The 15,930-nt window shown below is 40.2% G+C and overlaps 1 protein-coding gene across 1 annotated transcript in view; it reads right to left on the reverse strand.

Moving 5' to 3' along the window:
- Positions 1-15,930, reverse strand: part of npr2 (natriuretic peptide receptor 2) — a 176,706-nt gene that overhangs the window by 46,686 nt on the left and 114,090 nt on the right. Inside the window, exons 14-17 of the mRNA XM_060821360.1 lie at positions 15,345-15,504; positions 13,670-13,825; positions 9,999-10,167; positions 5,973-6,119 (exon numbers count right to left, since the gene is read on the reverse strand). Of these exons, the coding sequence (XP_060677343.1) occupies positions 5,973-6,119; positions 9,999-10,167; positions 13,670-13,825; positions 15,345-15,504 (632 nt within the window). The remainder of the gene's footprint in view (positions 1-5,972; positions 6,120-9,998; positions 10,168-13,669; positions 13,826-15,344; positions 15,505-15,930) is intronic.

Below are 15,930 nucleotides of genomic sequence, written 5' to 3' on the forward strand. Positions count from 1 at the left end.
TTGTGTGCATGACAAAGTCACAGTACTCACATAACAATTACAACCTCTGACTGCCTCAGTATGGCATAGCTGCATTGATAAATATAACGTCATTCAAAAAGATTTGTCTGGAGGCTTTCCATCGCAATTGTCAGAGTCCTCCATGACCCACTGTATGGAGAGCTACAGTAAATTCGCTGATGCGTGTGATGTGACTTCTGACCTGTTCACATTGCTAAAGAGTTGTCATGTTTCTCATTTTTCCCACAGGGGTTCATTTGAACCAACACCAATGGATCTAGCCACATCATGGGTTCTTATCCCTGTGGCCACTGTACAATGCCGGCACAGAGGAGGAAATTGCAGAAGCTCCCATCAGGCGGCACAGGAGATACAGGAGATCCTGAGTCAACCATCCTCAATACCATGTGCTCGAAGTGAGTGAAGCGCAGTTGTTAGTACCAACAGTGGATATCCTGAGACACGGTCACAAATGCCTTCTACTGGAATGTGGCCTGTGATCTGCAATGGCTGTCAGTTGTGATAAATTTTCACACAACTGGCTGTTTCCAAGGAGCTATTGGGGACCTGTGTTGAAACTCAAAACCCTCAACCTACAAATGTACCAAGCCTCCTGCTTGTGACAGATCACACTACTAGTCACTTTCCCTGTGACAAGGTCAGTTCTGCAGCCTGGACAGTCGTCTTTGCCAATGTAGTTGGCTTCCCTCAGATACAAGATGCTGCAGACTATGTGGAAATTGTGTTGAGAGCACCATGTCATAATGTAGCAGCAAATGTTCTACTCAGTAAATGTGCAAGTCATCTGCGATCCACATCTTGGAAGTTTGTGCCAGGCACCTTGGGATCGGCCTTGATGCCTATCTCCTCTCATGTCATTTATTCAAAGGCTGGGTATCTCACAAGAGAAACTGGAGGCAATGGCTACCCTCTGCAACCATGGCCGATAACTCCATTGGGCAAGCCCTAGCTGAGGCTCGGTACAGATACAATGCAGCTCATTTTTGCCCCAGGCCACTATGAAGCCGATAATAGACTCCTGAAGATAAAGTTTCCATGTTGGGATCAGTCTTTGGGAGCTTTCTGATACAGTCCAGACTAGAAGGTACTGCATAATCGGAGTATGCTGACCTCTGCACAACTGGAGCAGGCAATGAGGCAAAATGTTGAGCTTTGAAGACCTGGGAGAGCAGCTGCAATCTTCCAGGTGAAAGATGAGGGCAGTCAGCATGCAGAACATTATCTTCAGCATGAAACAGCACCATGGCATCAAGCAAAGCCAGCCATATGGTACTCAAATGACACCCGGTTGCAATAGATAAGAGCTGGGTACAGTGATCACTCAATGACTACAAAATGGAGAAAGGCAAGTGGTCCAAGTTTGTTCCCAGGGGCAAATATTGCTTTGGTTTGTTTGGTTGTTGGCATTTGCTGTTGCTGAATAAAAAATAATATTTTGAAGAGTTTTCAGCTGTGTTGATCCCACTTTGAAAAAATGAGAGGATGTTAGGGAACATTGGGGATTGGGAGAAGAATGGTCCCTTCGACAGGGCTGTAAATGGGATGTGGCTTAGGACAGGTACACTGTTAAGCTTGGTTCTTAAATAACAATTATTTACAAATCTGTCCTTGTATTTCCATGAAATGTCAGCTGTGCCACCTATGGGACCTGAGAGATGTTGCTTTTTGGTTCTCCTCCCATTACACACAGAGTGAAGGGCAACCCCTGGCTGGCTGCGCCGACCCAGTGCACAGCTGGCTTTAAATATGCTGCTGAACATCACTTGCAAAATACTTTGAGGTATATATTCATCTGTACTTTGTCATGACAACAGATCATAATCTTAAATTACTTATGGATATATTGAATTTTAAATAAAACCTTGACTTTTAAAGACAGACATACAAATCAACAGATAACTGAGGATGCAAATTTAGCAATAGTCAAAAATCTTTCCATGGATTATACTGAAGTCCTGAGAATGAACTATGGGATGTCACACATGAAAAGTGTCAAGGGAAATTCAGTCAGCAACACTCCCAAAAGAGAAATGCCATTCAATAAACCATACTGTGATCTCCTGTGGGCTGTATTATCTTTTAGAACATAGAACATAGAACATAGAAAAATACAGCGCAGTACAGGCCCTTCGGCCCTCGATGTTGCGCCGATCCAAGCCCACCTAACCTACACTAGCCCACTATCCTCCGTATGCCTATCTAATGCCCGTTTAAATACCCATAAAGAGGGAGAGTCCACCACTGCTACTGGCAGTGCATTCCATGAACTCACGACTCGCTGAGTAAAGAATCTAAATAGTTCAATCTTTGACAGTTCCTAAAGATGTCAGGGAATGTCTATTAATTTCTTTTAGACCAACATTAAAGTGTGAGACTTGTAGTTAATTAGATGGTATTGGGGATCTGTTGCTGATAAGCTTCTCTGTAATTTGAAATGATTTGCCTGCTCTTATTTACTTTCCAAATGGAACACTGGAATTTGCTTGTCTGACATTGTAACAGATCCCTAAGACTTCAGTTTAGTTCATGGTAACATGTCTTCAGTATTAGGGCCCACCAGAGCTGCGCTCAGTGTTCCTTTACCACAAGCCAATCACTCCATTATAAACAAGGATCATTCTTCTTCCTAAGCCTGACTAAATAGAATAGCCTCTGTCATACCTCTCACTGATTGGAAACCAGATTAATGGAATATGCCATTGTGAATTAACCCCTTATCTCCCATATCAGTCTGAGGAATCTGTGCCATATTCTCCCAGAGCTAATATAGCCTCTTTGAGTTACAGTGATTCAAACTGAATTTTTTAAGTTTATTCATAGAATGAGAACATCACTGGCTGGGTCAGCATTTCGTGCCCATCCCTAACTGCCCAGAAGACAGTTCAGAGTCAACCACAACGCTATGGGTCTGGAGTCACATGTAGGCCAGACCAGGTAAGGATGGCAGACTCCATCATTAATGGGTATTAGTGGCCCAGATGGGTTTCTCCAATAATTGACAATGGATTCATCAGATTCTTAATTCCAGATGTTTCTTATTGAATTCATTTTGCTGAGAGGTGCGAGGGAGGAGCAAATGACTGCTGATAAAGTGAGTAAAAAACATTTTTTGAACAGAGCGGCGAGGAGAGAGGGCGGAGAGGAATGAGTTCTGCTGGGAAGTTTTTAAGTGGGTGAGATCTAATACGGAGACCCTACACCGTGGAGCCTCCCTCCCAACCCACCTTCTCTAACCTTACTAAGAGTCTGTAAACTCGGTAAGTTCTCAGGTTTCTCTTTTTTTCTTCTTCTCTTCCTTTGTTTCATCCTGTATGGGCTTTCAGAGCAGCGGGATATGGATGTGAGGGCAGTTACATGTTCTTCCTGCAGAGTGGCAGGTGACAGACACGACACATGTCTCTGCCGAGTGCACCCAACTCCAGATTCTCAAAAACCGAGTTAGGGAACTGCAGCTGGAGCTGGGTGAACTATGGATCATCTGGGAGGCTGAGGGGGAAATTGAGAGGATGTACAGGGAGGTGGTCACTCCCCAGACACAGGATAAGAACAACTGGGTTACTGTCAGGGGGAGGAAAGGGAACTGACGGTCAGAGCAGGGATCCCCTGTGGCTGTTCCCCTCAGTAATAAGTATACCATTTTGGATACTGCTGGTGGGAACGGCCTACCAGGGAAGGCCATAGTTGTCAGGTCTCTGGCACTGAGCCTGGCACTGAGGCTCAGAAGGGAAGGGGGGGAAATAGAAAAGCGCCAGTGGTAGGGGACTCAATAGACAGATTGACAGGAGATTTTGTGGTCAGGAACGGGGCTCCCGGAAGGTGTGTTGCCTCACTGGTGCCAGGGTCTGGGATGTTGCTGATCGGGTTTACAGGATTCTGAAGGGGGAGGGTGAGCAGCCAGAAATCGTGGTACATATTGGGACCAATGATATAGCGAGGAAAGGGATTGAGGATCTGAAAAGTGACTACAGAGAGTTAGGTTGGAAACTGAAGAGCAGGACGAGTAGAGAGTGATCTCAGGTTTGCTACCGGTGCCACGAGACAGTGAGATGAGGAACAGTCAGTAAATGCAGCTTAACATGTGGCTGTGAGGCTGGTGCAGGAGGGAGGGCTTCAGATACTTAGACTATTGGGGTACTTTCTGGGGAAGGTGGGACCTGTACATGAAGGAAGGGTTTGCACCTGAACTGAAGGGGTACACATGTCCTGGGTGGGAGATTTGTTTGTGTAGTTCGGGAGGGTTTAAACTAGTTTGGCAGGGGGATGGGAGCCAGAGCTATATATTTGAGAGGGAGGTAGTTGTAGATGGGGCAGTGATAGGATGTAGTGAATCTATCAGGAAACATTTTCACGCGATGAAACAAAGGGATTGGTAAAAGTGTGTCTGCTTTAATGCAAGGAGTGTCAGAAATAAGAGTGACGAACTTAGAGCACGGATCAGTACTTGGGACTATGGTGTTGTGGCCTTAACTGAAACATGGGTTTCACAGGGGCAGGAATGGTTACTTGATGTTCCAGGGTTTAGAACGTTTAAAAAGAACAAGGAGGGTGGAAAAAGAGGAGGGGGTGTAGTATCAGGGAGTGTATCACAGCTACAGAAGCAAAGGTTGTTGAGGAAGGTTTGTCTACTGAGTCAGTATGGGTGGGAGTTAGGAACAGCAAGGGAACAACCACCTCACTGGGGGTTATTACAATCCCCCTAATAGCAGTGGAGAGATTGAACAATGCGTAGGTGGGCAGATTTTGGAAAAAAGGAAATGTAGCAGGGTTATTGTTATGGGTGATTTCAACTTTCCCAATATCGACTGGAACCTCCTTAGTGCAGATGGTTTGGATGAAGCCGTTTTTGTCAGGTGTGTTCAGGAGGGTTTCCTTACTCAGTTTGTAGACAGGCTGATGAGGGGAGAGGCCATTTTGGATTTGCTGGATGGCAATGAGCCAGGACAGGTGTCAGATCTCACGGTGGGAGAACACTTCAGTGCCAGAGACCACAACAGCTTCACATTTCCCATAGCCTTGGAGAGTGAAAGGAGCAGTTACCAAGGAAAGATATTTAATTGGGGAAAAGGAAATTATGACGCTCTCAGACAGAAGTCCTCACATATTAGTAGCAAGTAAGCTCACACTTTCTTTAACTTTAAGAAAACCCAGTTAGGAACAAAATGGGAATGCAGGGGGCAAGGAAGCAGAATATAAAAGGTTCCTGAAACCTCACCCTCCTCCTTATCTGAGGAACCATGAATGAAATTTCTCCGGGAACCTCACTGAAATCCACAAGATCGTCTGCGGGATCTGACATCATATTGAAACCAGTGAATGGAGAGAGCTGGAAGGCTTTTTGCTCCCCTCCCCACTGGCATGAATTGTAAGCAGCAGCAATGGCTGGGAAAACTCAAATTGGACCCACCTATCATTTTCCAAGGACTCCAGAGTCGACTGACTTTATAATAATCTATTCATTGATTGAGCTCCAAAAACTGATTTCGCATTTTTATAGCAATAGAAGAAAATTTAGACAACAACCTAATTTTGTTCAATGCATTTGAATCCACGATGAAATACACAATAAGGCATTTCATATTTGGTTCAATAAAAATAACCCAAGTCTACCCACAAAGTATAAGAATTTGGTACAACATAAACACTCTTAACTTTAGTGTCAGTATATATTTTATAATCAGACACCTTTTAACATGCTATTAACTATAAACTTCACTTATATCCTCCTTTTTATATTTCTTAAGCTTTTAAACTATAAAAGCATTTAAAAGAAATTAAAGCCAGCATTTACATGCAGATTTCTGATCTTGCGATTATGATTTTAATTATTTCAATTCACAAACACATGCTTATTTTCTCTTAAAATTTTCATAACAGCACAAGATCCCTTAAATATGTTTCCACCAGTTTTTGTCTTACTGAGTGTTCTGTTCATAAATGAGAAGAGTTCTTACTGAGGTAAAATCTGATAGAGTAGATTTTCAGCTTTTCTCTTTTCCTCCAGGTAAGCCTGTGTTCTTTCCTCTACAAGCTTCTCCAGGTTATTGGCATACTGCTCCATTCTTGACAGCAAGTTATCCAAGATACTACTACTGCCCTCCCTAAAAAGGATTAATACAAAGAAACAATATAGATGAAAGATCATTGCCATCCTAGTAAAATTCAGTTTAAGCCCTGAATAGATTGTTCTCAATAATCTTTATGATTTCAAACAGTACCCTATATACTAGAAACTATTCATCTGTCTTACAAAAACAATTTTCTTCACTGTTGTACTGAACTACAAACTTTCAAATGGATCTCTCCAATTCAAAACTATAAGGCCTTGGAGTAGAAGTAGGCAACTCAGTCTATTGAGTTTGCTCTGCCATTCAATGGGATCATGGCTAACCTTATAAACCTGAAATCCACTTTGCTGTCTTTACCCTATAGACCTTGATTTTCTTACTGATATATAAAAAAAATGTCTATCTCAGACTTGAAAATACTTAATGGCCTAGCCTTGACAGTCCTCTGTGGTAAAGATACACTACTCTCTGAGAGAAGAAATTCCTCCTCACCTCTGCCTTACATGTTCATTCCCTTATTCTGACTTTATGTCCTCTGATCCAAGATTCTTCCAAAAGGGAAAACAACCTTTCTGCAACTACCCTGTAAAATCCTTTATATGAATCTCTTTATGGAAGAGGATAAGACAGTAGATCAAGAATCCTAACCAGTTTCAACTGCTTCTCTGACAAAATTACTGGAAATGGTTTTGCACATGCTTGGCTTTCCAGACGGAATGACCAGTGAAAGTGGTACATACTGGCCTGACCAAACTTGTATACTTCAAGATAGAGCTCCAGAATAATGAGCCTGTCAATTCCCAAATGATATTAATTTTGACTGGCATTTTTCTTCTAAGTTACTCATGATAACTCCAGATTCTAAACAACAACACTCATTTGAGCTAAGTTTAGTAACTTTGAACATTGACAGCAAATGTTTTTCTTTAAATGGTGTTGCCTATGCTGGCAGATTCAGGTAAGTTAAACAGGCCTCTGAGGAGCATTTGAAAATTGGCAGCTAACTGAAACCATGACCCATAATAGATAACCAAAGCTTTTATTGTTACACTATCTCTTACGTGATATATAAGTTTCTTTCTTACAAAAAGCACTCTCTTTTTCAAAACTAATGGTTGGCAAATGTTTTTCTGTTTTTAGACATTGAAACAGCTTTCAAGTCAGCTCCACCTTTCAATTCTGTGGTGTTGAATTCAACATCAACTTCTGTAACCCAATTTTTCTCCTTATTCCTTCATGCGCTCATCAAAAAAAAACCTACAGATTTGAATTGTGAGTTGATCCAGAACCTTGGATTGGTGAATGCCTTTAATTAAGAAAATTGCAGAAATTCATACTTTTTGATTTCATTCCCAAATTTAATATTACAATTTGTTGGGAGTGTTGATGATATGAAATATAAAGATGAGAAAAGATAGATTAGGGGCCAACACTGAAAAACACTTGATTCATGTTCTTATCAATTTTGCAGCTAACCAGTTCAATTGAGTGTTTGCTGATTATATTATGTAATTTATTGCATGACTTTTTTCTGAGTTGCATTCTTGAATTTGAAGAATTTAAGATAAAATGTAGAAAGAAAATTGTTTATTTTACAGACCACTGATGAACTAACGAATAAATGTGTGTAATATGTAACCTTTGATTAATAAATGGCAAGATTAGAGTGGTGCTGGAAAAGCACAGCAGGTCAGGCAGCATCCGAGGAGCAGGAGAATTGACGTTTCGGGCATTAGTTCTTCATCAGGAATTTAACTGATAAATGCCAAGCACAACAACCAGCACTGATACATTCATCCATTTTTCAAATGAATTTGCTGCAAATTCATCTTTTATTCCGTATTATTTACAGCTGCACTGCTGTTTTCAATATAGGGCATTTGAAACCTAGATACTTTTGGGTAAGTCTTTCATTCAAAGATCTGCCATCCACACATAAACTGGCTCAAGATGATTATTTTTTCAAAAGGAAGGTTCACAAAGCTTTACAAGTGTCAAAATCACATTTTTCTTTTATTTTAGTTTGGAAGGAAAAGAGAACATGCTGCAAATCTCAAAGAATTACAATTCAAGGATATGGTGCAGTGTGTACATACTTTGGAAGTCATATGTGCAGTTTAAAAGATGCTGCTCATGTTCCACTTCAAATGCATCTGAATGAAATAACTCAGCAGTGACACACAAATGCTGACATCCAATCATTGGTATTGTTAACTTACTTCTTAATTAAGGTGGATTCTATTTAAGCGTGTCTCTAACTATTAATGTAACTAAAGGATAAAATCAGTGGGGAGCAGCACCCACAGGAGAACTCAGATCAGTGTGACAGTGTTCTAATCTTAATTCTATATCAGAGTCTTTTTGAGCTTAGCTTTCAATGGAGTGTGGGTCTTGGAAATTATCAGGCAGTCGAATGTTGGGATGCATTAAAATTAGCACTTTTCATCCTCTAGTACCTCTCCCAACTCAACATTGCCCAACTGTAACTTTGACAACAAGCACTGACAGACATATGCTCTAAATTAGAGATATTTCAGTACAGAAAACAACGTGGACATTGCTGAATCACAAGTCAGTCTGTTTGTCGATGACTTCAGATGAATGTAATTGAAACGAGGTGGCACAAGAGGAGTGAGCTTGTTTTCCTAATGCTGAACAAACTTGCATTGGATGACCAAAAGTAGAGGTAGGGACCATCTATTTAAATTTTCCCGTGAACTCCTGCCATATGCCATTTTGACTAGCAAAGTAAAAGTGACATGACACACATTCAAACTGATGTTCATTTCAGGTTTTAGAATGTATTTGTGGGTGGCACGGTAGCACAGTGGTTAGCACTGCTGCCTCACAGCGCCTGAGACCCGGGTTCAATTCCCGACTCAGGCGACTGACTGTGTGGAGTTTGCACATTCTCTCCGTGTCTGCGTGGGTTTCCTCCGGGTGCTCCGGTTTCCTCCCACAGTCCAAAGATGTGCGGGTCAGGTGAATTGGCCATGCTAAATTGCCCGTAGTGTTAGGTAAGGGGTAAATGTAGGGGTATGGGTGGGTTTGCGCTTCGGCGGGTCGGTGTGGACTTGTTGGGCCGAAGGGCCTGTTTCCACACTGTAAGTAATCTAATCTAATCTTGAATTCTGAATATTCCTACATTTAAAACCTCCAGCTGATTGTGTGGGCTCCTGATACCTGTGAAAGATGTCAGGCTAGTTAATATGCGAACCTTGGGAAAGTCTGTTATGGAGTTGAAGGCCTCTAAATAGGTAAGTTAAAAGTCGTTGTTCACTACAAATGTTGCAATCAGGTGCTGTATGATTTGTCAAAATGGACTTATCAATGTTTCAATGTACTAAGAGATCATGGAGCTCTGTCCTTAAAATGAAAGTTAACATTAAATTGATCAGCATTCTGTACATGCTCACATGAATTTGAATATTTTCTTCAGTGGGTAAAGGGCTCCTATGCATTCAACACTATAATCAACACTAATGTGTCATCTGGACTTTGTGAGTAAGTTTTTACATTGATCTAAAATCCAAATATTTGTTGATTGAAAAAGCTGAACAGCTACCTGGATTGTTTGATTCCAATTCTGACTGTTGAATTTTGAAAAAACTGTCAACTTTAAATACACCCTTGGAGATTTTTATTTATATAGTTTTGCAAGAGAAACTCATTATAAATGTTTGGTTAAATTTCATTCCATGCTATTGGATTTAGCTCAACAGGGCTTGGTTACATAGCTGCCAAGGGGGATCATGAGCTTTGTTTGACAGTTTTATGAACAATTAGTAAGATTATATTTCTCCAAGGGTGTTTTTTCATGCTTATTTATTTATTGTGACGGATGAGAGCACTTTAGAGGCATACTTTTTAATCAAAAAAACGCTAACAAGAAAATCCGACTCTTTGACTTACTTATTGAATCTTGTAATCATAACCTTAATTTGGCTAAAATCAGGTCTTTCAGCAATGTCTTCTGACCAGCACTTCGCCATGAAATTGCCAAGCTCTTCACTGTGACAGTTGATGTCGGTTGTGGGCCTAAAGTAAGGCTTCTGACCATTTCGGACCTTCTGAACAATTTCTGCAAAGGTTAATATTTGCAGTGAAAAACGTTAAAACATTTTTGTAATGTAATACAATATAGGCTAATACTAAACTGCAGAGAAGCCAACAACATTATCTTTCGGGAGGGGCCCAACTCAGTACTGTTAAAAACCAATGACAGATGGAAGATTCTCAGTTAGCTTGGCAAGACACAGAGAAAATTTAAAACACTTACTTCTGCAAAAGTAATCCAGGTATTTATCTGGATAACAGCAGGTAAAACTAAATTAAACAGATTTATTCTACATCGGCTAATTTCTTATTCATTTAACCAGTACATTAATTAAATGGTTTTATTCAGTGACAATATTTTAGACCGGAGTTTCTCTACTTTTGAAATTCCTCTTTCTATTTCAGTTTTGTAATTGCTTATGTTGAAAATTATTTTGTAATGAATATGTTAATTATATTTTCTATGTCCCATTTAGGTTTGGCAACAATGCTCACTGTCTGTATGTACAACCTGGAGAAACATTCATGCTTCTCTTAGCTCCATAATGATTTCTGAGACAAAACTTTAATTCACCTTTTTTGGGTCTAGGACTTGTTGCAGGTTGCTCATTGTGGGAAATGTGTGTGGTGTTCACTCTGCTATTGGTGTTGCAGATTAGCAATGGGGTTCTCAAAGCAGCATATTAAAAACAGATTACAACCTCTAATAGGTAAGTATCTGGACTGTGCAGGTTAATTCCTGAAGAAAACTGTAGCAGGCAGATTTGGAGTGGGAAGGGACAATGATTGCAGAAATCTAGATGCTATCTCTACGCTGCTGTCAGGTAAGATATCTCAGAACTGCGGCCCAAATAGATCAGAACAATGGAGGTCTCAGGAAAAGAGTAAGTTGGAAACCACGGACCTGTGGCAAGGAGACACAAGGCCATATCAGCACAGGTGATGGTTCAAATTTGATTTAACTCTGTAACAAGGTAATTGTAAGCCTTTTAAGTGGTACCACAAGATTTCTCATTTATATCAGTAGATTAAATGGTATGATCTTGCAAACTGAATTTTGAAACTGTTTTATTAAGTTGAATCTGATCGCTGCGAGAATTATATAATTCTTTCTAGAATTTAGTGTGCTATTTGTTATGTCATCCCACTTACATGCATACAGGCAGGTAAATAAAATTACATTAGCAATATGATTTAACATCATCATTTCTTTCCTGAACTCTGATGAGCAAAAAATTAAATTGGCTGCATTTGACACTGGATCTGAAAGTGGGGGAAGGAGGACGCATGTCAAATACAGCTGGTGGTTGACTCCCATTTTACCAGCTGCCCATCTGCCAATGGGTTAATGTTAGGCCTCAAGTGAGCAATTAATGAAAACATGCTTCTTTGGGGGTTGTGGACAGTCAAGAAGTGTCTCCTTAACTGGATCCTAGACCCATTGGACGGCCCCTCAATAGCTCTCATAGAGGACCTTGCAAACTTGGCCCCATCCTCCTCCCACCAAACAGGGGTCTGCCAGCGAAACCACCAAACATTTCACAAGTTCAGATCTGACCATGAATGACTCCTCAGGTCCTGATCGCATTACTGGCAGCAGCCACTACTCCTGGTGTTCTGCTGTCCCTGGCAAGCTGTCAGCATCAAACTGACTGACAGTGTTCTCAGATGATTTCCTGTCCTCTCGCGGTGGAAACCCAGCATCTAGCCAATAAAATCAATATGGGGCAGCTGGGCTAGTTCTCCCTCAACCTTTCAGCAGAAGGGGATAAGGACAGAGCTCCATTTAGCCCCATCTGTTTTCATGAAAATGCTTTAATAATAGATCCCTGCTATTTGCTATCAGGTACCTTTAATCCACCACCAATTCAATTAACAACTTTCACCTCTAGTGTCAGGAAACTGGCATTCTTCCCAACTAGCCTTATTTCCTACTTCTGGGAGCAGCATCAGATCCCACTCCTTTGGTAGAAAGTGATCTGACAATAACATCTCAACCTAAAAGTTATGGTCTCCTAACGCTTCAGCTGTCCCAGTCCATCACTGTTAATGTGCTGAAGCATAGATTGCAAACAAATCTATTAAAATCTAATAAGGCATTCAAATAAAACCAAAACAGTGTGGATGCTGGAAATCTGTAATAAAGAGGGAAAATGCTGTCGAAACTCAACAGATCTGGCAGCATTTGTGGAGATTAAAATAATTACTCTCTCCATAGATGCTCCAACATTTGCTGAGTTTTGTCACCATTTTCTCTTTTTATTCACAATAACACAAGGCAGTCACATCAACATTTGTGTCAAACCATGGGAACAATTTGAGAAAGAGATTCTTTACAAATTTAAGAGATTCTTAAATTTGTAAAGTCAAATTTATGATGTTTAAACTACTTCACAGTCAATGAGTTACTTATATTGATGTGCAGATGGTGTTGGGAGTGAAGGCATTAGTTAGACGCAATAGGTATGCAGTAGGATCTTCTCTGCAATTTTTAATGGAAGTCCATTTTTCTCTCTTATTCACAAAACCTTGCACTTTTAAAGTTACAAGAATGCTAAGAGTCTTTAGGTAACTCTTGCAAGTGGCTATTCTTTGTCAGTGAGTCCAGATGGTAAATGCCAATGCATAAGGTATTCAATCTTATTACATCTACCTCTCAGCCAGCTTCTGAACATGCACTTCCACGAGGAATTGCTAGGTAATGATCATCAACTGCAATTGGCAGTTGACTGGCAATTCTCTTCCTCACCAAATGCACTGAAGCTATTCCATGAGCTTCACTGGCTGAGTGCCAACTAATTTATAATGGTCTTTGAAGGTGGCACTTGCAATTGTGATTAGAAGGAGCCATTTGAATAAACTGGGCAACCGCCATTTATGCTCAGTGAAGATTTCCAAGGACGTTGCCAGGGTTGGAGGGTTTGAGCTTCAGGGAGATGCTGAATAGGCTGGGGCTGTTTTTCCTTGGAGTATCGGAGGTTGAGGGATGACTTTATAGAGGTTTGTAAAATCATGAGGGGCATGGATAGGGTAAATAGACAAGGTATTTTCCCTGGGGTTGGAAAGTTCAGAACTAGAGGGTATACGTTGAGGGTAAGAGGGGAAAAGTTTAAAAGGGACCTATGGGACAATGTACAGGAGGTACAGAATGAGCTGCCAGAGAATGTGGTGGAGGCTGGTACAATTACAACATTTAAAAGGTATCTGGATGGGTATATGAATAGGACGAGTTTAGAGAGATATGGGCCAAGTGCTGGCAAATGGGACTAGATTAATTTAAGATATCTGGTTGACATGGACGAGTTGGACCAAAGCGTCTGTTTCCCTGCTGTACAGCTCTATGACTCTAAGTAAAATGTTGCTGCCCTACAGAGTGACCCTCTCCACCACAAAACGACCTTTCACAAACACATTTATAGAAGTCTGCATTTAATTTGTATTTCAAGTTATCTTCAGGATAGCTACTAAAACAGTCTTAATTGCTTTGTTGAGTACAATAGTAGATGAAAATGGATTTAACAAAATACCTTTCGGACTGAGATCCATCCCTTCTATGTAAAATGGACCATTTCTTAAGGCAATCTCTTGAAGAATAATGCCAAAACTGTAGACATCTCCTTTCTGGGTACCTTGTGGAGGTGCTCGTCCCCATCTTAATAATTCTGGTGCTGTCCAAAGCTTTTCTATTGTAAACATGAAGCAATACTTAAACTAATTTTGTCTTGGCAGTTACAAGTAAAAATGTGTAACATACACACCTTAGCATTTAACTTTTTTCTGGATATGGATTGTTTGTTATGTGTTATGTGACTACTGTAAAATGTATAATTTGTAAGATTAAAAAAGACATTGATGTCTGAAAGCAAAGTTTATCTCTCCATCTGTGTCTAATAAATTCCTGAATAGTATATAGAAAGCAAAATCACGATCAAGAAACTGTTTGTATCCGCAGCATTTGTAACCTATTCTGCATTCTACATGTTTTGGGAATTGATGGGGTTGGAGGGGTGTAGGATGCAGCAGTTGAGGGGAAGGGGAGGTCAGTGGCTGGTGGAGGATGACCTGCTGGGTTGAAGATTTTAATCCACTGTACAATTTAACTGCTACTGTGGAATATATTAGGCCACGGATAATCAACAATATCAGTAAGAAAAACACCTAGTATCACTAAGTTGTAATTCTGTGTATTTGACAATTCACAGGAGTGGACCAAATATAGAGTTTTATTTATTTATGTTCCTGGTGTGAAGTTTAGAATTAGGAACCTGATAGTTTTCCACATGCTTCTGTTCCTGGTGCGCCACAGCTTTGTATCAGTGATATTGAATTCAAGCCCTGCAGGAAGCAGATAACATCAGCTGTTCCAAGCCAACTAACTGCCAGTTACTAAGAATGCCAAAAACACTAAGGCACATTCTCTCAAGTTGGTAATGTGTGTCAGGAAGATGATTCAAGTTCAGGGAAACCTGTTTCAAGAATACACTGACTTTTTAGTTTACACTTAGAGCCACAGGAAAATATATTCTCATTTAACTTGTTTAACCTTTTGGTCAGGAAATGGCACATACTGTGAGTAATAATAAAGAAAAGTATGAAGGAAAATCTTAGCACTAACCGAAACCAAACAACTTCAGGTATTTGGTTTTTCCATTATGGTGTTCTCATTCCTTGTAAACTGCAGGACTCTAAAATAGTTTAACAACCTTCTAGCAGCTGTTCAACGTAACCATGTTTAGACGCAATTCAATAAACTGATTCAACTCTCATGGTAACTTTGATATATGAGGAACCAAACTTATATTTTTAATTAAAACTTTCTCAACTATTAAATTGGATTACATTCGTTGATTGACAACTCAAATTCCTAATTTTCCTAGTGGCCCTGACTAAATTTCATCAAATCATTTGACATCTTTACATGTCTGGGTAACTATTCAGGCATTCCCAGTCACTGGCAATTTTTTTCCTTTTAGAATCTGTGTGTGTGTGTGTGTGAACTTGCATGGAGAAGTCTATTATTGTGTGTGTTCACATCCACACAAATCTGAAGGAGGATACAACTGATTTCCCAATTAGATTACAGAATATTCTTATTTCACTTGCTCTTTAGTTTCAGATATAGATGAAAGTAAACGTAAACTTTTCAATTTGTGATACCAAATTGAAGCCTACTTTGATAAGCTGACACAGTCTGAAACTTACTTGCATAGAGTGCATATGAATCTTCATTATCACATGATGAACGAAAACTGGTCAAACCATAGTCGGTGATTTTTAGCACAAAACGACTGTCAACAACACAATTGGATGATTTAAGGTTACCATGTGATCCAATTATACTGTTATGTAGAAACACCATTCCCTGCAAACCAAAAGCAATCAGCTTAATTCAGCAATCTGATCCTATTTGACTATCACCTCAGAGAGCTTAAACTTTCAATGGGTTGTCTCACTGATTCACCTATGTTGGACAGGAACTTCCAGAAGAATGGCATAAGCGGCACAGTCAAAGCTGGGGCTGGTAAGTGGGACAATCATCATCATGGCCTAGGGATGTAGCTGAATAACATAAGCCAAATAAACCAGGCTTCAGTCATATCTTTGTTTCAGAGACACAATGCCAAGATGCCAAGTAAATACATGTGAACTCAGCAGATTGTTCCTGTCACTTAACAAATACTTGACTGACAGGAAGAGTTGGACTCAATAGTAAATTGGCTGTTATCACATATTTGATGTGCAATGTTGGGTCTCATGCAATGATTGGACAGGTGCTATTGAATTGTTA

Source organism: Hemiscyllium ocellatum, chromosome 1, assembly GCF_020745735.1.
Source record: "Hemiscyllium ocellatum isolate sHemOce1 chromosome 1, sHemOce1.pat.X.cur, whole genome shotgun sequence".
Classification (NCBI taxonomy): Eukaryota; Metazoa; Chordata; class Chondrichthyes; order Orectolobiformes; family Hemiscylliidae; genus Hemiscyllium; species Hemiscyllium ocellatum.